Source organism: Apodemus sylvaticus, chromosome 8 (genome assembly GCF_947179515.1).
Source record: "Apodemus sylvaticus chromosome 8, mApoSyl1.1, whole genome shotgun sequence".
Taxonomy (NCBI): domain Eukaryota; kingdom Metazoa; phylum Chordata; class Mammalia; order Rodentia; family Muridae; genus Apodemus; species Apodemus sylvaticus.
This window is the reverse complement of record NC_067479.1, coordinates 101,197,051-101,221,691: the sequence shown is the minus strand read 5'-3', so window position 1 is coordinate 101,221,691 and position 24,641 is coordinate 101,197,051. Positions and strand designations below refer to the sequence as shown.

General features: G+C 38.9%; 1 protein-coding gene across 7 annotated transcripts in view; it reads left to right on the top strand.

Moving 5' to 3' along the window:
• Ccser2 (coiled-coil serine rich protein 2) overlaps positions 1–24,641 on the top strand; it is a 114,575-nt gene that overhangs the window by 50,728 nt on the left and 39,206 nt on the right. For 4 of the 7 annotated variants that reach the window (XR_007979182.1, XM_052190193.1, XM_052190195.1 and 1 more), the window contains exons 4-5: positions 3,322–3,412; positions 11,942–12,104. Coding sequence is in view for 6 of the 7 variants with exons in the window: in XM_052190193.1 (XP_052046153.1) it covers positions 3,322–3,412; positions 11,942–12,104 (254 nt within the window). In the remaining variant the exon portion in view is untranslated. Of the gene's footprint in view, positions 1–3,321; positions 3,413–8,689; positions 8,756–11,136; positions 11,312–11,941; positions 12,105–24,641 lie in introns of those variants that run through there. The other 3 variants (XM_052190194.1, XM_052190197.1, XM_052190199.1) reach the window with 3 other exon arrangements.

Below are 24,641 nucleotides of genomic sequence, written 5' to 3'. Positions count from 1 at the left end.
TATTTACTTTTTTCAATTTCATCAAAATGGCTCTTCACTTTTTATGTGTTCTTTAGTTGGTAGACATCATGTATTTAGTCTTGAAGACTACATTCCAGTCATCTGTGAAATTTGATGTTACATTTCCACTCCACAAGATGTATTGGAACTACTTATTTATTCTCACCAGCACCGGTCATGTTCTTATATGTCCTATGGATCCTGCTCTGATCACAACACTGCTATCTCTGCCCCATTGAAATATATTCTCTGTATTGTAGCCACAATAACATTTTTTTTTGATTCAAATCTCAATGTATCAGTTCCTGATAATATTTTACTTGTGTTTCCCAGTGTGTACCCTGTTATAGAATAGTTCATATATATTGGTATTTTATTGCCTTGTGGGCATATGGGAGGCCAGGGTTTACAGGATTTGAATTTCGCTACTATTACTAATGGAGGGGGACTTTTACATACTATGGAGTTTTACTATTAAATAAATCTGGTAAAAGCAGTATAGTTATAATACAGAGATATCAAAAAGAATAAGAGCATAATCACATGATCTCAATGGAATAATTGATTTATTCCCTCTCAGATTTAAAATTTATTTTTAATTTAAATATGTAGACATTTGTGTATAATTTAATCTGTTCCTATATTTCCTCCTAGACGTCTCTCATTTCACAGAGCATCTTTTCATAAAACAGGATGGGCTCTAAAAATAGCATATATAATTATTGTTGCTAAGTATTAAATGCTGATACTTCCTTCTGCCCCTGCTAATTCATATGCTGGTTCCTCCTTATAGTCTTGTGGGCTGTAATAAATCCTCAAGATTATATTATTATTACCTTGTCACTTTTCCATCATAACAGGCTCATACCGTGCTATTTAAAGCTATTTTAAATAACTTTTTCATTATAAACAAAATATATAAAAAACACCTAGATAAAACAGTTGTAATTTTTCATAAACGTTTTTCACATTTATTTACCATGTGTGTAGTAAGTCCAGTCTGTGCACATGTGCAAGTATTCCACAGTACACATGTGGAAGTCAGTGTGAGTTTTTTCTCTGCTTCTCAATGTGGGTCCTGGGGACTGATTCAGGTTTTATTTATCTACATCCCAGATGTTGTTCCCCATCTCAGTTCTCCTCTGAGTCCCTCCCCCTACTCTTCCCCTTCACCTCTGAGAAGGTGCCACCCCCCCACACACCCCCTCCCCAGGATATCACCACATCCTGGCACATCAAGTCTCTGCAGAATCTTCTTCCACTGAGGTAGGACAAGGTAGCCCTCTGCTACATATGTGCTGGGGCCTTGGTCCAGTCTGTGTGTGCTCTTTGGTGGGTGGCTTAGTCTCTGAGTGCCCTTAGGGGTCCAGGTTAGTTGACACTGTTAGTCTTCCTGTGAGGTTCCCATCCCCTCAGGGCCTTCAATCCTTCCCCCAACTCTTCCTTAAGGGTTCCTAACCTCCATCCAATATTTGGCTGTTTTAGTCAGCTGCTGGGTAGAGCCTCTCAGAGGAGAGCTCCTGCCTATAACCATAACAGAGTATCATTAATAATGTCAGGGATTGGTGTCAGGATTGGTCTCAAGTTGAGCCAGTTATTGGTTGGCCATTTCTTCAGTCTCTGCTCCATCTTTGTCCCTGCCTTTTTTTTTTTTTTTTTTTTTTTTTTTTTTTTTTAAGACAGAACAAATTTTGGGTTGAGAGTTTTGTGGGTGGAGTTAAGACTTGACCATTCTTACTTCTGTAACATATCTTTGTTAGTACTGAAATCTAGATACCATTTTGGTAGTTGTGGGAGTACTGCTTTTGTTGATTGGTCACACTTCATTTGGTCCTGATGTGCATTCAGAACACTATGTTTTGTTGGTTTAGGGTTTGTTCCTCTGGCCTAAATTGTCATTTATGGCTTGGGACACCCAGTGCCATCTAGTTTGACACATATTCAGTCTTAGTCAGATGTTTTTATAGAGGATATCATGTTTTAAATTTAATTAAAATTAATTATCTTCGTTTCCTTTCCTCCTCAGTTCCCTTTCTGAGTTATGCTTCCCCAGACTGAGGCCTCCTATTTGTTAACCATTTCATTTAAGGGTGGGGCCCTTGAAACCTTGCTTATCTACACTGGAATGTCAGCTGGTGTTGTAATTGCTAAGTTCCTATTTAGGCAGCCATATCGTTGAGATTTCTTAGGTATAACTTACCTGTCACACCCAGAAGGCACAATCTCACAGCAGACTTCCTGGTACTATATCTCCTAGAATGTTTCTGGTCTCCTTTCTGTGATGTGCTCTAGGCCTCAGTTACAAAAGTTGTGTTGTAGGGTATCGCTTGTGGTTGATGCCCACAGTAATTGTTTTCTGTTTTGACTAATTGTGACTTTTTTTAATGGTCTCCTGCTACAAAAATAAACTTATTTGATGAGAGGTGATCTATACTTCTATGTGGGTATAAGATGAAAAGGCCAGATGGTTGTGGTGTATGCCTATAATCCCAACAGTGGGGAGACAGGCAGCCAGATCTCTTGAGTTAGAGGCCAGCCTGGTCTCACTTGAGTTCCAGGAAGAGAAATCCTGTCTTGAACAAAACAAAACAAAACAAAACAAAACAAAACAAAACAAAACAAGACAAAACCAAACCTAGTAATACCTAGTCCTCAGGGAAGAGACCTGTTCCAGCTCAAATCCTTAAAGACCTATGTCCAAAACTCATGGCATCTTCAACTGTAGGGATTTACTCCCAACTTTGGAGGTAACCAAGGGTAACAGCAATAGCTTGTGTTGTTTTGAGAGTCTCTTAGACTCTTAACCAACATCTTACAAGGTTTCTCATACCTGATACTGGGCTTTCATTAGATATGGCTTTTGCAGGGGCTGTTAATCACTCCAAATGGTACAACTTAATTTAAACTACATAATGTATGTATACATATTTACTCATATGTATTATACATAATTTTAGATAACTATAAAATGATTTTCTGTCTTTTCTCAAACATGATTAATGTTATTTTCCCTCCTCCTCCTTACTTCTTTATTATCCTCCCTTTCCTGAGTTAAAAATTCTTCCTTATTTTTCTTATTTCCCTCTTTATATCACCTGTATCCTGCTATTTCTCTCTCCTGGGGGGGGGGGAATCCAAAATTCAAAATTCAAAATATAGTACAGATGAAGTTTTAAAAATAATTTTAGTAATTAAAACTATTTTATTCTTACAGTACAATGATGAATAAATTTAAGTTATTATCTGATGATACTGTCAAGACAAATGAGTATGTAAGTATCTTAAATGAGGTCATAGTATTTTTACTACTTTTGTTCACAGGATATTCTGAATAATCTTGAATCGTGTGACCTTGAGGATGATGACCTTATGTTGGATGTGGATTTGCCGGAGGATGCACCTCTTGAAAATGGTAAGTTATGATCAGTAGTAAATCTCCAGATGCATGCGTGTAAATAGCTGGATTGTAGCCAGTTTGTAATTGTTAGGTCAAGGTTTCTTAATCTCAGTGGAACTTTTAGAGTGAGAATCAGTTTTTACTGGTGTAAGATAGGTTTACTTATAAGTTACGTGTTTAACTTCTAAGTGAACCTGTTTGTCTCAAATACAATTCTGTATGATTCAGCAATTTTCTATACCTTTATCTAAACAAATAGTGTGTGTATGGGTGTGTGTGTTTACCCACTTTTCCCTCACTTTATTTTGAATTTCAAAAGAAATATATTTAGAGAAACGTTTGTAGTATAAAACAGTATAATGTATTTGATAACTATTTTAAGGTCAGCTCTGGGAAAGTACTCACCTTCTGAATGAACCACATATTACTTCTTGACTCCTCTGTACCGGCAGTTGCTTAATCTGCTCTAATCTGCCTGGTGGCGGCTGTTAGAGTTCCTTGCTACCCACCCAAATTCTCTGGATTCTCGAATGAAAGACACACACACACACACACACACACACACACACACAGCCCCTATATTTAATATGCCTCAGTGGTTGGGCCTCTCCCTCTAATACTCCTGAATTAATACTTACTAAAACCTATATTCCATCTTTGCTACCCCAGACCAAATTGGGAGTAGGGCTGGGGCCACTCTTCCCTGACTCTTACAGGATCGTACTCTCTCTTCTATAGCTCTCAATCTTGCATCTTATTCCTTTCCTGGCAATGGATTCTACCCCACTCCTGAGTCCCTTGCCAGGAACCCAAAAGTTGTGCCTCTTTCTCTCTGCTGAGCCATTGGCTGCTGGAAACTTTATTTACCAGTCAAAGCTAACTGGGGGCAGGGATCCAAGTGTCTTACAGGCAGGCGCACATGTTCCCCTGTAATTTTGGGAGCTGAATTAACACAAATAGCATTAGAACCAATCCATAACTCCTCATTTTAGTCTTCTTTTCTCTCTGTGTCTCAATGTGTTCCTTACATTGTGCCCCAACAATGTAAGGGTTTAGATAATTTATGTGCAGAAGTGCTCTTCTGTTCTCTTTCTCCAGTAATGCAGCATATCCATGGTTTCTGTATTAGGAAATAGTAAGAGAGCCAGAGACACCCTGGGGAGTGGGGTTGCGTAGTCCTGCTGTTCTGGGAAGAGTGGCTGGAGAGGTCTGAGGATTCCCTGTCAGTACACGTTTGTATGGCATCTCAGGTTTCCCCAGGAGCAGGGAAAACAGTACAAAGGATGGATTCCTTTTTATGATGCTAGTATGGTGTGTGGATTTCAGAAGCTGAGCGTATTTGTTCTAAGTGTTCTAAGTGTGCTTTCTTCTCCCCACCACATCAGTCATATTGCTATTGGTTGGACTCCTTTTTTTTTTTTTTTTAATGAAAAGGTGCTCTTGTTAGAGTCTAAAGAATGAACATGTGTTTTGTTCCCTGATTAATGGATCTTGATTTACCTGGGAAGACATAGCCTCTGAGACTGTGGAGGTTACTGAGGGGTTCCTTATTTTAGGAGTCTGCAGCTACTTTGGACTTATTATTCTGAGGAGAACCATAGAAGTAGAACAGGGTAAGCAGAAACTCACCTCGACAGACAGCTTAGAATCAGGACACTCGTTTTAACCATGCTCTACTGATGACAGCATGTGTTATGACCTAGCTTGCCCCATTCAAATTGCTCACAGTGAGAAGCTTGGTAGGCTATGGCTGAGCTTGGATTTATAAATCTGTTCAGGTGAAGTGCTGAAGGCATTATTACAGGAGTGACTTTCCTGTGGCGCTTCTGGCACTTGGAATACTTCTGCAACCAGAATGGAGTTCTGGTCCCAAGAAAGAAAATTATAGTTAACACCAGGATGAGCAGGAAGCTGAACTGCTAGCCTGAGGGTAGTGCTGGGGGATGACACTGAGCACCCAGGAGATGCAGTTGTACCCACAGCTTTCTGGAGCTGTACAGAATGGAATTCCCTCCCACAGTATAGTAGTTCAGTAGGTGATGGAAACCACAGATGCTGCTGTGAAATCTGCATTACTGACCCAACAGATCAAGTGCTGCACTTCTCTGGGGCATGAAAAAATAAAATGTAAACCATCCAGAATGACTGAGCACAGGATGAATAACAAGACCTAACTCTGCAGGAGACATGGCGTGCTTTTATTTTCCTGTTTTTCAAGGCTGGTTGTGAAGGCTGACGTGTGAGACTTACCTCTTTGGGGTAAGTCACAGCAGAGGTAGTGCATGCCACTTTGACAGGGTTACTACAACTTCTCTTTAGAAATTTTGTTCCCTTTCTGAGCTGATGATGCATGAAGCACAGATCAAACCAGTCTTAGAACTTTTCTCATTTGTAGAACATAGCCTAGTTATCCTCATGTTAGACAGATGAAGAATGTCAGAGAGAATGCAAATATTTGAGGTCTTCTTTGAGTACACATGTGAAGTAGGCAGGAACTCCAAGGAGCTCACTGCATGTATGGTACAGATGGTTTCCTAGAAGAAAACATAGTATTGGCTATTTTGAACTGAAAGAATACTGAAGAAAGCAATATTGACCTAAAATTAGTTCTTTCTGTAGGCACCCAAAATAAAGTAGTATTTATGTTTACTACTACAGGAGGGTGGAAAGTAACTTTTTAAATATTTTTGAGTGTGGGATAAGAATGTTGGAAGGACTAGTAGGTTAGGGATCTTTTAACATATTGTTGACTGTTGACTGTAGTGGTCATTGGCTTCTATTTCAGGATGTTATACAAGTTTAAGAAGAAGTTGCATTGGTTCTCCGAACCCTCAGGTGTTTCAGCTTCACTAATTCTGCTAGTATTATTGGCATTTGTGCCTGCAAAGAAGGCAGGCATGTCAGTGAAACCTTCCATCTGGACTTGATCTTGTTACAGGTTACTATGACCTGATTAAGAACAGGTGTTCATTTACTGAAAACAAAGTTTATTGTCTATGTGTTGTCTATGTGTCTATGTATATGCATGTATGTGGGGGTATGTTTTCCTGTCCGTGTGTGAGCTCGGAGGCGGCCAGAGATCAAAAATACACGTGCTTCTGTATTGCTCACATCGTTGTTGTTTGAGACAGAGTCTCTTCTCGGAATTTGAAGTCCCTCATTTTGCCTAGACTAGCTGGTCATTGAACTCCAGGATGTTCTAGTGCCCACCCACCTTGGGCTGGGACACAAGGCATCCATGGCCAAGTCCTCTTTGTATATTGGTACATGAAGGTTTAGAACTGTGAACCTCTTGTTTGCAGAGTAATAATGTTTCCTATTGGGCTATCACTCTAGACTCTTTAAAAGGAGGAGGTTAGGTTGTTTACAGTTAAACAGTCTAGAATTTGGGGACATCTACTTCTGAGTGTTTTGGTGACTTTTGGATGAGTATGTAACAGTAATGAAGTTTACGATGATACTATAGTTTATGTATATTAATAAACATTTGGTTACTTACAGGTAGGTAGGTAAGTAAAACATTTGCACACTTACAGCTCTAAGTGCTGTCATGTGACATTTATGATAGAGATGAGAAAGAGTAGTATTGGGTCATGTGGAAAGATGCTTGAGTTGTGAAGGAGGAGACAGAGTCAAGTCTTATTTTGCTAGCTTTAACTCTGTCACAGTTTTTCCTTAGCAATCTTGGGTAAATGCAGAAAAAATTGTTGTTAATAGTGAAAGTGAACAAGCCTGGGTGGAGCCCCACAGCCTCAGCATGGCTATCCTAACTGGGCAGACGTCCATTAAGATGCGCAGGGTGTGGGACTGTGTGTGTGTGTGTGTGTGTGTGTGCTAGACCTTTTGATCTAGCTGTGCCATGTTTTTATTTGGGAGTTCTTTACAATAAGGTAATATATTAGTAAAAATAAAGCAAACATTTATAAGGTGCCCTTTGTTCTTTAGCGAAGTTTGTGTAGAAGTTTAAAGAGGAAGAGGCAGCCAAGTGCTCGCCTCCTCTAAGAAGGGTTGTGTCAGTTGCCCAGTTGTCTTTCTCTCCCTGTCTTGTTGGTAGTTGTTTTTCTAATGTCCTTGTAAAATTAAGCCTGTTCAGAGATCCCATTGTTTATCCTCTGTGTGACCGAGGTAGTCCCTCTCTCTTCTTGTAGGATATTACTTTATTTTGAGCCTCAATCTGCTTTTTTGACTCATCCCAGATCTTCAAGCTTAGATACTTAGGTGGTTTTCTCTAATTTTTTTAAATGGAAAAATTTTCAAAGACAGTGAGGAAGATGGGGTAGTACTTGTTTTAGAATCCTGTGAATCCTTTCTGAGGGTGCTCGTCTGTTCGTGCTGTCTGCACTGGATTTAGCTGTCACCCTGCCCCTGTTTTCCTTGCAGGCCTGAATCAGAGTTCAATCTGTTTTTGCAGGAAAGACTTAAGCAGAAAACCTTTTTCTATATCATCTTCAGTGTTCCATTCTAGGTGTTTTTGTTTATTTTTTTATTATTTATTTATTTATTTATTTATTTATTTTTGAGATACAGTCTGTGTAGCTTTGGTTGGTCTCCACTATATGTAGACCAGACTGACCTTGATGGCACAGAGATTCCCTTGCCTCTGCCTCCTGAGTACTAGAATTAAAGGTGTGTACTACCATGCCTGGCTCCCACCATAGGTTCATAAACTATGACTACTTTCATTACAGTGTTTTGCATCTTTGTTTTTGTATGCAGTATGTATCTCTTAATTATGAACTAGATGATATAGATCTGCCAATACTATTTTGTGATTCCTAAGAGCTATTCCAGATTTCCCTAGGTTTTTTTTTCCCCAGTGCCATTTAGACCTTTTAGCTTATGATTAAAAGCAGAGAAGACCAGACTGTACAGTTTTCCCTCTGAAAGCATTTAGCTTTACCATATACTGTACTTAAGAGGCTTTTGTCTAGTTTAAAAGGATGGCAACATGTCAGAGGGAGAGGTGCTTCAGAGGGAAATCCAAGAGACATGGAATTGTGGGCAAGGAATCATGAAACATTTAGGCTTGAGTTTTGACTTGGAAGGAAGAATTGTACTTAGTGAGAGATTGTTTTAATTTTGCAAGCTATTCTTTTTTTTAACCTTGACCTGAATTAGTATACCAAGGAATTTCATAAGGAAACAATTTTGCAATCTGAATTTTTTTTGGAAGGCTATTGGATGTTTGCAATTGGTTCTTTGTGTTGTAGGATGCCTCTTTCTGTTGTAGGGTGTTTCTCAATATTTCTGGTATGTCAGAAATGCAGCTGTGTTGCCTTTCCTCTTGTTTAGGAAATTCTAATGGCCAACCCATCGCCCACAAACACACACCTGGCATTTGGCACATCAGAGTATAATCCTCAGGTTAGTGGCTTGCCCTAGTGAATATCGTCTCTGTATACTGTTACTCCTTTTAGCCACTCCATTTAGACTTTAGCCTTTGTTGAAAGGATGTTTTTCTAACCACTCTCAGACTCGCACACAAAGTTCACTTGCTGGTTAGATTATACTTCTCTTATGTTCAAATCCATGAAGTCACATTTTTGCCACACTTTGTATTGAGATACACGAGAGTCATCTTATTTCTGCTTGCTTCTAGCTACTTGTGTTTTTTCTAGAAATTTATCTTTCTGTGCCAGTACTGTGAAATAGTTCAAGTTTATGCTTTTTTTTCACTTACATGATTTTTTTCTTTTTAAAAACCAAATTGCAATTGAAAACTTTCTTGATAACATAAAACCTGTAAAGTGCACTCACCTTAGGCTTTGGGAGTCATGATGCCATCCTATCTTTCAGCCAGTTACTTAAACAACAGTTATTATTTCTGGCACCCTCACTCTCCTGGGATTAGGCTAGATGCCCCAGTATAGGGGAATGTGAGGACAGGGAAGTGGGAGTGGGTGGATTGGTGAGCAGGGGGAGAGGGGGTGGATTATGGCATTTGGCGGCGGGGGGGGGGGGGGGGTGGGGGGACCAGAAAGGGGGACAACATTTGAAATGTAAATAAATATATAGAATAAAAAAGAAGAAAGTTGTGAGAGAAGAAGCCAGGACACATTGGGTATCGTGTTGTGTTCCTTTATTATCCCAGGGAAAGTGACAGCCAGCCTGACATAGCTATGCTTAAACCTGTTAGCTGTGTTAGATCCTTTTCTCTCTCCAGTGGGTTAAGACCTTGATGATCTCTCTCTTAGAGTACTAGAACTAAAGTATGCTGCCATTTGTTGTTGGAACTAGTGGCCACCTTCAGAAGGAAGGAAACTCCAGAAACGTCTTCAGGTCATGGTTAGGGTCATGTCTGGCCGAAGGTGTTTTTAGATCAGCATCTTAACTCAGCTCTAGTATTTTTGAGTTGTGGTACTTTAGGCTTGCCCTCCTCTGAGGTTTATCTCAGGTACCATTAGTGTACAGCATTACACATTCAGGAGGACTTCCTTCCCCTCTGGTCACACTGTGCTGTTCTTTGTAGGCCCCAGAACTTGGTTTTTATTGCTCTCCCTCTTGGGACTCTTTTGTTTTTATTTCCTTTTCTATTCTGTATATTTTATTCAGTCAAGGACTGTCTTAGTATTTCTTAGATAACCAGTACTATTATTTTAATATAACCATGTTAACTAGAGTCTAATGTTTGTAAAGATGTGCTGGATGGGCACATGCCTGAGAGAGTATAGGAGCAGTACTCCCAGGAGTCAGGGTAGTTCTTAAGTTAGGTCTTAAGTTTGAGCTTCCATCTTTTGCAGCTGTGGCAGATACTTGTCTTTCTGGCTAACCCATAGTATTGAGTTCAGGGTTCAGTACTGATCCCTAGTTTGGAGTCTGGTCACCAAAGCAGCACAGTAATTTGTGTGATGTCGTTCATTGATCTCACATGTTGCTACCTGGCCTGGTTTGCTTGCCTCTTGTTACTCTTTGCAATATGCTGGTTTTTATTGTAGCAATTATCAGTTCATTCTAATAACAAAATCGACTCCTTTGGTACTAGATAATTTCTCTTTCCAAATTAAAGGTAAAAGTAGCTATGTAGAACTGCTGAACTGGAGGAGTGTCTTACTGCCTGGTGGAAATACTCAGGGAATCAGTTTATGCATGAGTGTGAGCATCTGTGAGTTTGCTGGGCATGTTACTGAAGAGATTACACAGAAATATGCTTTAAGCTTTTAAGAACTGCTTTTCAAGTTTTCCTTTGCCACCTCATTTCTACGGCCATCTTTCAACGAGGCAGTCATACCTTTATTATCCTTATACTTTCCATAGCCAAACTTAAATTCCTCTTAATTTTAACAATAAAAGAACATAAAAGTTATTGGAAGTAATTTCACACGTTAGACTTCTTTTAAAAGCTGTCTCTACAAGAACGAAAACTGTGTATTAGTACAGACTCCTCATGACAGCAAACAGAACGTGAGTGTGCTTGTAAGTACGCTTAAGTTGTTTGCTTTTGGTTTTTTGCATCATCCTTTTATAAATGGGTAACTTTTTCATCTTCTGTAACGAGACAGTCAGCAAATTTCAAAGCCAAGTATCTGGTTAATGATGACAGGCAGTTAAGTCAATATTTAAAATCATAATTATATTGATATGTAGAAGTTTTTATCACAAGGAATTCTGAACCTTTTCATTTAGTTCTTGGACTGGAGAGCTCTTCCTGTCTCATGGCATGGGTTAGTGTTTAGGAGTATTTTTAGTAACAGTCCTAACTCTGTAGCTATGTAAGCACGGAGTGAAGATGGAGTCACAGGGCAGGCTGGGCTTGCTTCCCACAGGGAGGGCTGGGAGTGGAGCAGGAAGGAAGGCCTGTTTGAGCGGCGCCTTGTGTGCAACTATGTCTGAGTAGGCAGCCGGCAGCACAATGTCTCCCTTGTACCAAGTAGCTTTCTCAGAACGCGCTCCGAGATGTGAGGGCACAGCATTTGGGTGAGTGAAGAGGCTCGGGGCTTCAGGGATCCCTGTGGAGGTTTGGTGGGGTTGGGATTTCAGGAGTGGACTGCTTGTTGTTACGGAGCACTGGCTTTGTTCTCAGAGACATTTCAGTCTTTCTGAGCCAGCTCTGTCGCAGGCAGATCGGAGCAGTTTACTGTTTAAGAGTGTGAGCTTTATTTAAAAACATGATCATCTATCATGAAAGTTTAATTTGTGCTTCTTGAGGCTGAGAAACTTAATTAAGGCACTCCTTTCTAAGAATGGGTCCTGTGCTGTTCTTAAGATCTACAGTTTCCTATCCTGATTGTTTGTATGTGAAATATGTAATGTTGATTTTAGGAAAGTTTTCCTGTATTTCAAAACAGTCTTACAGCTAGTTGTTCACTTAAGTGGTTGATAAAGAAGTACTGTAATTTACTTTAGTTTGGATATATGAAGTTCAGTTTTCACTGTAAGAACTGGTTTCCTTTGGAAAACTTTATTTTGTGACTAGTTAGCATACATGGCTGGTACATTTAGAATTAAAAAAAAATTACTTTTAGCAGCATTTAATTATCAGGCCATAGTAGTTAACTTTTTTTAGTATGCACATATTTATAGACTGTTGCTTTTTAATTTGCCCAGTGGAGTGTGACAATATGAATCGCTTTGACCGAACAGACAGAAATGTACGACAGTCGCAGGACGGATTTTGGAAAAGGCCACCCCAGAGGTGGAGTGGACAGGACCATTACCACCTTAGCCATCCTGATCACTATCATCACCATGGAAAAAGTGACTTGAGCAGGTGAGTCTGCTGTCCTGCAGCTTCATGTCTGACCCCCCTCTGCCTAACCTGACTAACAATTCTATTTCCAAGCTAATTTTGCCTGGTTTTCAAAGCACCAAAACCACTTCAGGCTATGTGTGCTAAGTAACTGCTACAGTAATGAATCACTTCTTAGCTGAAAGCTGTTTTAGTAGCTTTATCACAGGCTTGCAGATGGCATTTGTGTCTATGACATAAACTTTTACGATGTGATTGACTTGAGGTAGGGCTCTTAATTTCAGAATTAATGAATGTTGACTTTATTATTTTATAATTTTTAAAAATAATATTGTAAAAAGTAACTACTAAGTTATTGGCTTTATTTTGCTTAAAGTTAAAAATGTAAAATTCCACAAATACTGTTAAAGGAGGCCATATGACACTAAGTACTTGGCATTCTGAAGCACAGAATAGTATGAAACCGGATCAGACCATGCACTGCAATGGGTTCACAGCCATTCACACCTGGGGGCAGAGCGTCACCTGTTATAGATTAGCTCTGCAAGTTAAGACTGTTTAACCCTCTGCATGCTGCAGTCTTCAGTGTACTATCTGTGAGTGGCTTAAAAATGCTCTTCTGTGACTATATGTGGATCATGATTAAGGTGTGTGCGTATAGCCGGTTTGTGGTAAACAGTGGTAGTTTGTGTTTTGTTTTATCTAATTAAAATTTTTTGAATATCTCATTCCACAAACTATTTATGTTTATCATGAAGTATATTACACTGCAAATAATAAAACTAAGGTGAAAATAATAGAAGAAAAATATATATCCCTCTGTGCTCTCTAAAACAAGAAGCAGAGTTGTTGCTAAAGCACCTTGTGACAAAAGCAGAGCACAAAGCTTGACCTATTGTCAGCGGACACACAGTGTGTGAGATGGAGGATTTGCTCCTCCTGGATTTATCACCGTACAGGACAAGTACCGAGGGAGCCTCCACCTGTGAACTTAGACCTACACTGGATCGGTCCTGGGTGGCCGAGTAATTTTCTTAACTCTTCTTTGTTATGTTCTTCTGTCTAAGCTGAACAAGTTTTAGTCTAATAAAATATTCTTCGGTAGATTAAGGAAAAATGGGATCCAACTGAGAGTATTTGAGTTGGAGTAAACACATAGAGGGGTGTAAGTAGGCCGCTTGGCAGAATGCATGCAGTCCTATGCATTCTGGCTTTGATGGGAATAGCATCAGAGGGTTGATCTTGCTGGGTAAGAGCCTGGTGTAAAGATTGCCTTCATTGCTACTGATGGGGATCCCACTTGTTTATAGTGAGTTAAACTAAGGCTGGTGTATGAAGCCTGAGAGACAAGTATTGAGTATCAGCTGTCAATAGCACCCAACAGAAATGGCGAACAGACAGGATAGGGTTGTTTTCACCCAGTTTCAAAGTCTGAGTCAATCAGGGCAGGGAAGAAATGGCAAAGCTTGTGGTTTGAGGAACAAATGGCAGAGGTTCCTTACATCACTACACACCAGGAAGTAGAGTTTGAGACTGGAACTAACTGCCAAGTATAACCTTCAAAAGTTCAACCTTAATGGTTTATTTCTACCAACTTCCTCCCATACCTTATCCAGCTTCCCAGAATATCATTACCATCTGGATCATTCAGAACACAACCTGTGAGAGGTACAGCATTTTCAAACCCTAACAAATGCTCAGTTTTAAAATGTGTTCATTCACTTAATACTCACTGGTAGCCTATATATTGTATGCTCCCCTAAAATTTTGGGTTGATCTGAATTTGGAGATAGTATGAGAAGTCAAAGTTGTGAATTGGTAATGACTTCTTGGACTATTGTGTTAAAGCTGATAGAATTCTGCATTGATATGGCTTAATAGTAGACATCTTTACACTGAAGCTAGGAAAAGACTTGTGTCTATGCCATTTCATATACATGTACATATGAGTAATATATAGAGGCTGTGGAGGAAGCATGTGGGTACTTTCAATGTAGTGTTATTGCTGTGATAATGGGTGCCTGATAAAGGTATGGAGAAGGCATACTGTGAGTGTGCAGGAGCTGTGTTTTTATGTTCTATCTAGGATAGCACAGAATAAGTGAAGTGAATCAGTCTCACAGGTCTGACTGGAGACTGCAGGGATTAGTTTTTTAATGTTGTACAGTGAACGATCAGCCTGGAACAAGGGCAGGTGCAGAAGTTTGCATGATAGAGTCTGGTATTTTCAGAGAACCATTCTTCAGGTTTATCATAGCTGGTCCTCAGCCTATTAGAAATAGAATGAGGGGAGGAACCGGAGCGATGGCTGAGCAGTAAATAGCACTGGCAGCTTGCCCAGAGGACCCAAGTTCAAGTCCCAGAACCAACATGGTGGCTTACAACTATCTCTAATCCAGTTCCAGGGGGTAATACTGCACTCTTCTCAACTCTGCAGACACCGTGCACACACATGGTACACAGACAGACATAGGAACATACACCCAGTAACATAAAATAAATAGATACAATTTATAGAAAAGAAAAGGAATGGAATGGTAGCATGAAGGTAATTGTCTCTGTCCTTAGAAATGTCTCAACTGAGGCTGAGTATAATCGCCTATCGGTAAAGTTAGAAAACACACCTCACCTCCCCCTCAAAAGTCCAGAACCCTAAACTCTGATTCCCTATATAGTAGCAGGTATAAAAGAGAATTTTTTGGTCAGGTAAATTTAAGAATGAACAAATTAAATTATTTGTTTAAATGGTGGCTGCACTAAACCTGTTTCTATAAATTGTGACTTTGTAGAATGTAGTGAAAGATAATATATAGCATTTTCCCCAAACATGATCGTAAATCCCTCCTTAAAAGAACTTGTGACTGTGAATTGCCAGTTCCCAGAAGTTTGTGGTGAGAGGAGAGAGCACAGACAGTAATTTTGCAGATTGCCAATCTGATTTACTTAGCATGGAGTTCTCGCAGGAGTGGCTTGGCTCACTGATAATGCTGAGGCTTGTGGGTTGACTAGTTCATTTTACCTTCAAGCTTCCTGTGTCTGTGCTGGGTTTCCTAAGTGTGCCTGAGCTATTTACAAGTGTGGGTGTCACAAAAAGAAACTTACCATGACAAGCCTTAGAACTGTCATTTTTCTATGGTCATTATAGCATTATGACTTATCAATAACTTAGGCCTGTTGGGGCACTACTGTTTCAGAACTACTGATCTGGATCTTCTCTGATATTCTTATCATAATACCACTCTTTTCTTTTACCCCTGCTTAATATGCCATTCCTGTTTTCTCCCAATAGTTTACTGTTCCTAAAACATTTACATTATATAGAATTCTCTCTGCCTTAACAAAGCGTACAGCCCTGCCCTCCTTGTGGTTATTCTTCTAATTATAACTGAAATCTAGCTCTTAACTAAGTACATTTCCTTTCCACTAGCATTTTTATAGGTGAGATCCTTAGGTTTTAGGAGTCTGAGTATTATACTGTTTGGAGGCAGGATTTGTCACATTTACTCTTAGTTTGAGACTTGGATCAGGTCCTCTTTGTTGATCATTCTATATGTACTTTATAAAACTTGTGGCCTCTTAGCTCATTGTCCTCCTTTATTGTAATTATTCAACCATTAATAACTCCATTGTTATACAAAGATAAAATTTTTTTATTAAACTAAGAAAATCTAAAGTACACAACTCAGTATTGACATTTTTTAAGTCATCAAAATAATATATAATAGTTAAATTCCTCTTAAATATATATGATGTCTTCTGAAACTAAAAGTTATATGCACTCAACCAGTTTTTAAAATGTATTTGGAATATTAAACATGATAGAAGTAGAGAAAAAATCTCTTAAGAAGTCCTCTATGAAAGGAAATTGTGATATGTTCCTAATTAGACAGAAACTGTTCTAAGGGAGAATATACAGTGTAACTGTTGCGTCATAGAATGAATTGGGTAGTGTTCTTATGTTTCTATTTTGTGGAATAGTTTGAAGAGTATTGTTATTAGGTCTTCTTTGAAGGTCTGATAGAATTCTGCACCAAACCCATCTGGTCCTGGGCTTTTTTGTTGGTTGGGAGACTTTTAATGACTGCTTTTATTTCTTTAGGGGTTATGGGACTGTTTAGATGGTTTATCTGATCCTGATTTAACTTTGGTACTTGGTATCTGTCTAGGAAAATGTAAATTTCATCCAGATTTTCCAGTTTTGTAGAGTATAGGCTTTTGTAGTAGGATCTGATGATTTTTTTGAACTTTCTCAATATCTGTTGCTATATCTCCCTTTTCATTTCTGATTTTGTTAATTTGGATATGGTGTCTGTACCCTCTGGTTAGTCTGGCTAAGGGTTCATTTATCTTGTTGATTGGGTTTATTTGCTTCTTTTTCTTCTAGAGCTTTTAAATGTGCTGTCAGGCTGCTAGTGTATGCTCTCTCCAGTTTCTTTGTGGAGGCACTCGGAGCAGAGTTTTCCTCTTAACACTGCTTTCGTTGTGTCCCATAAGTTTGGGTATGTTGTGCTTTCATTTTCATTTTCATCAAATTCTAAAAAGTCCCCTTTTTAATTAGAAATATTCTTCATTTACATTTCAAATGTTGTTCCTTTTCTGGTTCCCCCCAACCCCCAAGTCTCATAATCCATCTCCCCTCCCCCTGTTCCCCAATCAACCCTCTCCCATTTCTCTGTCCCAGCCTTTCCAGGACCAAGGGCCTCTCCTCCCTTTGATCCTTTGATGTCCAATAAGGCCATCCTCTACTGCATATGCATTTGGAGCCATGGGTAATACCATGTGCATGCTCTGGTTGATGGCTTTGCCACAGGGAGCTCTGGGAATACTGGGTGGGTCACATTGTTGTTCCTCCAATGGTGCTGCAAACCCCTTCAGCTCTTTGGATCCTTTCTCTAGCTTCCCCATTGGGGACCCTGTGCTCAGTTTAATGGCTGAGTGTCTCCCTCTGTATTTGTCATGCACTAGCAGAGCCTCCCAAGTGACAGCTATATCCGGCTCCAATTTCTTTCTTTCTTCCTTCCTTGACCAAACTATCAATGAGTAGGATGTTGTTCAGCTTCCATGTGTTGTGGGATTTCTGTTGTTTTTGTTGCTATTGAAGACCAGCCTTAATCTGTGGTGCTTTTACAGGATGCATGGGAATATTTCAGTCTTCTTGTATCTCTTAAGGCATAGCATGTTTTGTGACTGATTGATTATATGGTTAGTTATATACTGATTATATGGTTAGTTACCACGAGGTGCTGAGATGAAGGTATATTCTTTTGTTTTAGGATGAAATGTTCTAAAAATATCTGTTAAATCCATTTGGTCCATAACTTCTGTTAGTTTCAATGTGTCTCTCTTTAGTTTGTGTTTCCATGATCTGTCCATTGATGAATGTAGGGTATTGAATTTTCTCACTTAATATTGTATGCGGTAAATGTGTGCTTTGAACTTTAGTAAAGTTTCTTTTTACGAATATGGGTGCCCTTTCATTGGGAGTATAGGTGTTCAGAATTGAGAGCTCTTGGTACATTTTTCCATTGATGAGTATGAAGTGTCATTCCTTAATCCTTTTTGATAACTTTAGGCTGAAAGTTGATTTTATTCAATATTAGAATGGCTACTCCAGCTAGTTTCTTGGGACCATTTGCTTGGAAAATTGTTTTCTAGCCCTTTACTCTGAGGTAGTGTCTGTCTTTGACATTGAGGTATGTTTCCTATATGCAGCAAAATGCTGGGTCTTGTTTACGTATCCAGTCTGTTAGTCTGTGTGTTTTTATTGGAGAATTGAGTCCATTGATGTTAAGAGATATTAAGGAATAGTGATTGTTGCTTCCTGTTATTTTTGATATTATTTTTATGTTTGTGTGGCTATCTTCTTTTGAGTGTGCTGAAAGATTACTTTCTTGCTTTTTCTAGCTCGTAGATTTCCTCCTTGTGTTGGCATTTTCCGTCTATTATCCCTTGTAGTCCTGGATTTGTGGAAAGATAGTGTGTAAATTTGTTTTTGTCATGGAATATCTTGGTTTCTCCATCTATGGTAATTGAGAGTTTTGCTGGGTATAGGAGCCTGGGCTGACATTTATGTTCACTTAGGGTCTGTATGAGATCTGCTCAGGATCTTCTAGCTTTCATGGTCTCTAGTGAGAAGTTTGGTGTAATTCTGATAGGTCTTCCTTTATATGTTACTTGACATTTTCCCCTTACTGCTTTTAATATTCTTTCTTTGTTTAGTGCATTTGGTGTTTTGACTATTATGTGACAGGAGGAATTTCTTTTCTGGTCCAATCTATTTGGAGTTCTGTTGGCCTCTTGTATGTTTATGGGCATTTCTTTCTTTAGGTTAGTTAAGTTTTCTTCTATAATTTTGAACATATTTACTGTCCCTTTACATTGGGAATCTTCACTCTCTTCTATACCTATTATCCTTAGGTTTGGTCTTCTCATTGTGTCCTGGATTTTCTGGATGTTTTGGATTAGGGGCTTTTTGCATTTTGCATTTTCTTTGACTGTTGTATCACTGTTTTCTATGGTATCTTCTACAACTTAGATTTTCTCTTCTGTCTCTTGTTTTCTGTTGGTGATGTTTGCATCTATGACTCCTGCTTTCTTTCCTAGGTTCTCTATCTTCAGGGTTGACCCCCTTTGTGATTTCTTTATTGTTTCTATTTCCAGTTTTATATCCTGGAAGGTTTTATTCAATTCCTTCACCTGTTTGGTTGTATTTTCGTATAATTCTTGAAAGGGATTTTTGTGTTTCCTCTTTAAGGGCTTCTACCTATTTTACCTGTGTTCTATTGTATTTCTTTAAGGGATTTATTTATTTATGTCTTCCTTAAAGTCTTCCATCATTATCATCATGAGATGTGATTTTAAATCAGAGTCTTCCTTTTCCAGTGTCTTGGGGTATCCAGGGCTCTCTGTGGTAGGAGAGCTGGTTTCGGAGTTCCTGTTGCTTATGTTTTTGCCCTTGCCTCTTGCCATCTGGCTATCTCTAGTATTAGCTGGTCTTGCTGTATTTGATTAGAACTTGTTCTTGCAAGCCTGTGTGTCAGTACTCCTGGGAGACCAGTTCTTTCCAAGATGAATTTGGGTATGGAGAGCTGTGGCGCAGGGTCAGCTCTGGGGTGCAGGCGGAAATTGGAAAGATCCTGTCCCTGACTGTTCCCGATTCCTGTGTCCTGATGGCTTAGGGCAGGTCCCCTCATCAGGAATTTGAGCAGAAGTGGTGGTCTTCCTTGTATTCACAGGCATGTCCACAATCCTGGGAGACCATCTCTCTCCAGGCAGTATTTGGATATGGATTGCTATGGCATAGGATCAGCTCTGGGCGCTGTGGCTGCAAAGGATTCTTGAATTTGTCCTTAGCTCTTAGGATTTTTATATATATTTGACTTCATCTGAGAACAAGTAGTTTACTTTGTCCTTTTCAATCTGTATAGTTTTTTTTTCTTTGCACAATATTTTGCTACATCTTTTGGCATGGTGTTGAATAGAAATAGTGAGAGCCATTTGCTATGCCTTGTTTCTGATATTGGGGGAAAATATTTTTTTACTGTTGAGAATGGTATTTTTTGTTTTGTCACTTTTTGTTTTTTAAAAAAGATTTCCTTTATCCATCTGAAGACATTCCCTTCTGTTCAGACTTTGTTGAATAATTTTATCATGATGGCATCCTGTGTTTTCTCTAGTGGCTTTTCAGTAGACTCCCTGTCTTGTAATCCTGTTACTACAGTATGTCATACTGACTTGGAGATTTTAGCCAACCAGCTATTTCTTGAACAATTCAGTTTTTTTTAGCATGTACCTTTTACATTTCTGTTTGTTAAGAATTTTTATGTATCTATTCTCAAATGCTAGTTTAGTTTTTTTTTTTTTAAGGTGGATTTTGTTTTGGTTATGGGTCATTTAGGATGAATTCAGAGCTGTCCCCTTCATAAGTATTTTTGAGAAGAGTTTGTGAAGGACTTTTTTTTTTTTTTACTGACTTTAAATTAGACTTGGACTTTTCTTTGTGGCAAAAATCTTTTGCTACTAATTTAATTATCTGTAGATATTCTATAGATGCCTTTAAAGTCTTAGCATCCATTGTTCTCCAGGTCCTTTGGTTCCTTGCTGATGATCTGGTTTGATATGTTTGTTACTGAAGACAAACTTATAGAGCTACTGTATTGTTCTGCATCTCTCAATCTTGTAGGGAAGGAAGGGAGGCTAGCAGCAGATTCTCATAGTTTTTATTCTCTTAGAGTATCTTCTATTTTAGATTTCTCCTTTATCTTAAGGATTGCTTTGCTAGATGTGAAATGCTTTGTTGGTAGTTTTTCTTTTAAGATGTTGTCCCCTTGCTTCCTAATAAGAACTCGACTCTTATTTAACATTTCTTCTACACCAGGAGTCACTTTTCTTTGCCATTTAAAAAAAACTCTGTTTTGGCTTCTCAGAGTTAGATGATGGTGTGACGAGGCTTTATCATGTCTGGAGTTTGTTGAGTTTCTTGGATATGTATATTAGTATTTCATTAAGTTTTGGAAATTTCTGATCATCACTTGTTTATTTCCACCACTAGCTTGCTCCTTCCTCTTCCTGTTGTCTGTCACATTAAGAATTAAAGTGAATCTCATTCTTTGCTTGTCATAATAAGTTTCAAAAGAAATACTCAAGTCAGCTCTCTGCTCTCCAGGATTTGTTGTTGCTGTGGCCTGTTGCCACTTTCTGTTCCTGTTGCAGTGTGAGTTCTTGGTGGTTTACACTCCTCCCAGCATTAGGTGTTGTGCTTTGGACATTGGCCATCCGGTGTAGTGGTGCTTTGTTTCAGTCCACAGTTTTCAGTGACATACGATGCTGCACATTTTTTTTTTCAGATTTTTTATTTTTCCATTTATGTCTCATCTTTACTAAGGTGCCCAGATCTTTACCAGTTTTCTTTGAGTTATCCTTATATTGTTGAATTTTAATAGTTCTTTGTATAATTGAGATGTTAGTTCTTAAATCAGATGCATGTATAGTCAATATTTTCTTCCAGTCTGTATCTTTTCTAATTTCTTAAATGGTGTTTTCATTTTAAAATTTGAAGATGACTTTTAGAAATAAATGCTCAACATCCTTAATCATCAGGGAAATACAAATCAAAACAACCCTGAGATTTCACCTCACACCAGTCAGAATGGCTAAGATCAAGAACTCAGGAGACAGCAGGTGCTGGCAAGGATGTGGAGAAAGAGGAACACTCCTCCACTGTAGGTGGGATTTGCAAGCTGGTACAACCACTCTGGAAATCAGTCTGGTGGTTTCTTAGAAAACTGGGCATAATACTACCGGAGGACCCTGTTATACCACTCCTGGTCATATACCCAGAGGATTCCGCAGCATGTAATAAGGACACATGCTCCACTATGTTCATAGCAGCCCTATTTATAATAGCCAGAAGCTGGAAAGAACCCAGATGTCCCTAATTGGAGGAATGGATACAGAAAATATGGTATATTTACACTATGGAATACTACTCAGCTATTAAAAACAATGAATTCATAAAATTCTTAGGCAAATGGTTGGAAAATACCATCCTAAGTGAGGTAATCCAATCACAAAAGAATGCTCATGGTATGCACTCACTGATAAGTGGATATTAGCCCAGAAGCTTGGAATACCCAAGAAACAATTCACATATCAAATGATACCCAAGAAGAAGGAAGGAGTGGCTCAATGCAGCAGTGTAGGGGAATACCAGGATAGGGAAGCAGAAGGGGTTGATTGGGGTACAGGGGGAGGGAAGAGGACTTATGGGACTTTTGGGGAGGGGGATTCAGGAAAGGGGAAATCATTTGAAATGTAAATAAAGAATATATCTAATAAAAAATAAATTTAAAAAAAAAGAAAGTTTCAGTTTACAGGTTTTCTCTCTTTGAATACATGAATATGTGTGTGCATGCATACTGTATTTCAGAGCACATTTGCAAACCAAGATATACCAGGTTTTCTTTCCAAATCATAGGTATTTTATACTTGTGCATTTTATTTTAAGGTCTGTTGTTAATTTCTGAGGTCATTTCTTTTCTTTTGCACATAAATATCTATCTGTTGCTTGGTTAAAAGGCTATCCAATATTAAATTGCTGTTGTTGCTTTTTCAAAAAGGAGGTAATTGTGTTTGTGTATCTATTTCTAGAATGTGCCTTTTTGTCTTGTTTTTGTCTGTTGGTTCTTCATTTCTATCCTATCTTGATTATTACAGTTTCAGATAGAAAGTCCCAAAGCAGGTGAGTGTAAGTTTTGGCTGATCTTTTTCTAACTCGTCAATTCAAGTCAGTGATTCTACAAGATAACATCCTAGAGTATTGATTAGGATTGTGCCAGATCTATCATTTAAAGAATTAAATAATTACCATAAAACATGCCTAATCAACTTCTACATGAAGGTTTTTAATGGTTAGAAAGATACTAAAGATTAATTTTGAAATAAAAATTGTGACTGTGAAAATGCTGAACAAGCCTCTCGTACCCACACATGTGCTCACAGAGACTCTGCACTTGCCAGGGTAATAGAGCCATTAGGAAGTGGGGAAGAATAAGAAGCTAAGTTACAGATAGGATGTATAATTTGGGAAGATACCTCTGAAATTATAATTCACTAGTAATTTGATTGTTTTATTATTTAGGCTGGTGGGTTGGATGTCAAGTGCTACTTCAGATTTTCCTTTCCTTGTCCTCTTCCTTCCTTCTCCTTCTTTTCCTCCTCTTCCTCCTCCCTTCCTTTTCTTCCTTTCTTCCTTTCCCCTTTTTCCCCGTCTCCTTATTCCTCTTTCTCCTTTTAAGAAATAACTTTGTTTTTGAGTTATAACAAGTTCTGAGTTAGTGCTTCTGGCATAAGCATGGGTAGGAAGGTGCCCGTTAGAACTTACCCTCAGCCCAACCCCTAACCTCCCCCACAGCCAGCAAATGCAAAGAGCTCTTTAGCTCGGGGTGGCGCCTCATGCGCCTCTCCCCACTCCATACTGTAATACTGACGTGTTTGATTTTGTACAGGTCATGTGCAGCAGTTAGCCATAGCTCCTGTGAATTCATGAGTGCTAATGCCATGCCATGTCCACAGGACAGACTTTCTCAGCACGCTTGCTCAGCAGCTAGCTCTTGCATTCCTCTCTCCTCCTATCTGTAGCATTTCTGAGCCTTTGCAGGGCTGATATGAATGTCCCATAGGGCTGAACACTCAACAGTCACTCAGTCTCAGCACTGTGGCCAGTTGTCTCTACTCACAACTGCTACTCACTGCAGAAAGAAGTTTCTCTGACCAAGGCCGAGGGCAACATTAATTGATACATAATCAGTTACATAGAAGATAGGGTGACACCTTGTTTATTTGGCAAAACAATAGTAATAGTTCCCACCCTATGACTTCTACAGCCATGGGTTTTTGACCAGATTTCTTGTACCAGACATGAATTCTTTCCTGTGGAACAGGCCTTGATTCCAATTAGAAGGCTGTTGGCCACTCCATAACTGTCATGACTATTAGTGGGCACCTCATTCTGCAGGTCAGTGTTATGGGGTTAGTAGCGTATCTAGCCAGCAGAGAAGAAGTCTCAAGGTCAGTTCCAGCTTGATTTTTTCTGTCCTACAACAAAAGTGTGCTGAGTCTTCAGCAATAGGACTTGACATCTAGTGATAGTACAGAAACTAGATGATTAATATCCTGTATTGGTTTGGGAGCTTCTGAAGTTTCCCTGAATCACAGGGAAGTCTCATACCTGTCTCTGAGATTTATATTTAATAACTGACTTATTTTTAAGGAAGTGTTACCTACCCATACAAGGCACCTCCATTTAAACACACACACACACACACACACACACACACACACACACACACACACAGGCATGCACACATGTGTCTGCTTTAAGGCTTCCCCATGCATCCTTTAGTTTGGTTAATCCTCCCTACACATACCCTCCTATCCTCCCAACCCTTCTCACACCCATATTTTGCCTGCATGTATGTATGTGCACCATGTGTGTATCTGGTGCCTGCAGAAGGTAGAAGGTGAGGATTCCTTGAAACTGGAATTATGAATTATGAGAACATGTAGGTGCTGGGAAATGAACCCAGGTCCTCTGCAAGAACAAAAAGTGCTCTTACCCACTAAGCCAACTTTCTAGTCCTAAATAATATTTTTTGAAAAGTTTTTTTCATGTTACAGCTATAGATTTTTAGAATATCAGAAAAGAAACCTTTAAAAAAATATAAAACTGGTAGTTAAAATCCCTTCTCCTTCGTCATGTAGTACCAAAGCAGTTATAACAATAAACACTTATGCACATTAAAGGAATAAGAAATATAGCTTGTTTTCTTCATGAAACATATAGTTTTTCAGGCATGAAAAACATACACAGTGTATGGTGGTCTAGAGCCCACTACTAGGTTCTATAAAAATACCTATAGCAGCATATGATTCTACCTTATGGGATTAAAGGGCTTTTCCAGAAGGAGATGTCAGCTAACTAAAGATGAAGAGGAGTCGTTGAGATATCTGAGTGGAGGGACAGCAGGATGAGTGACTATAGAAGATGCTGTCCTTTGA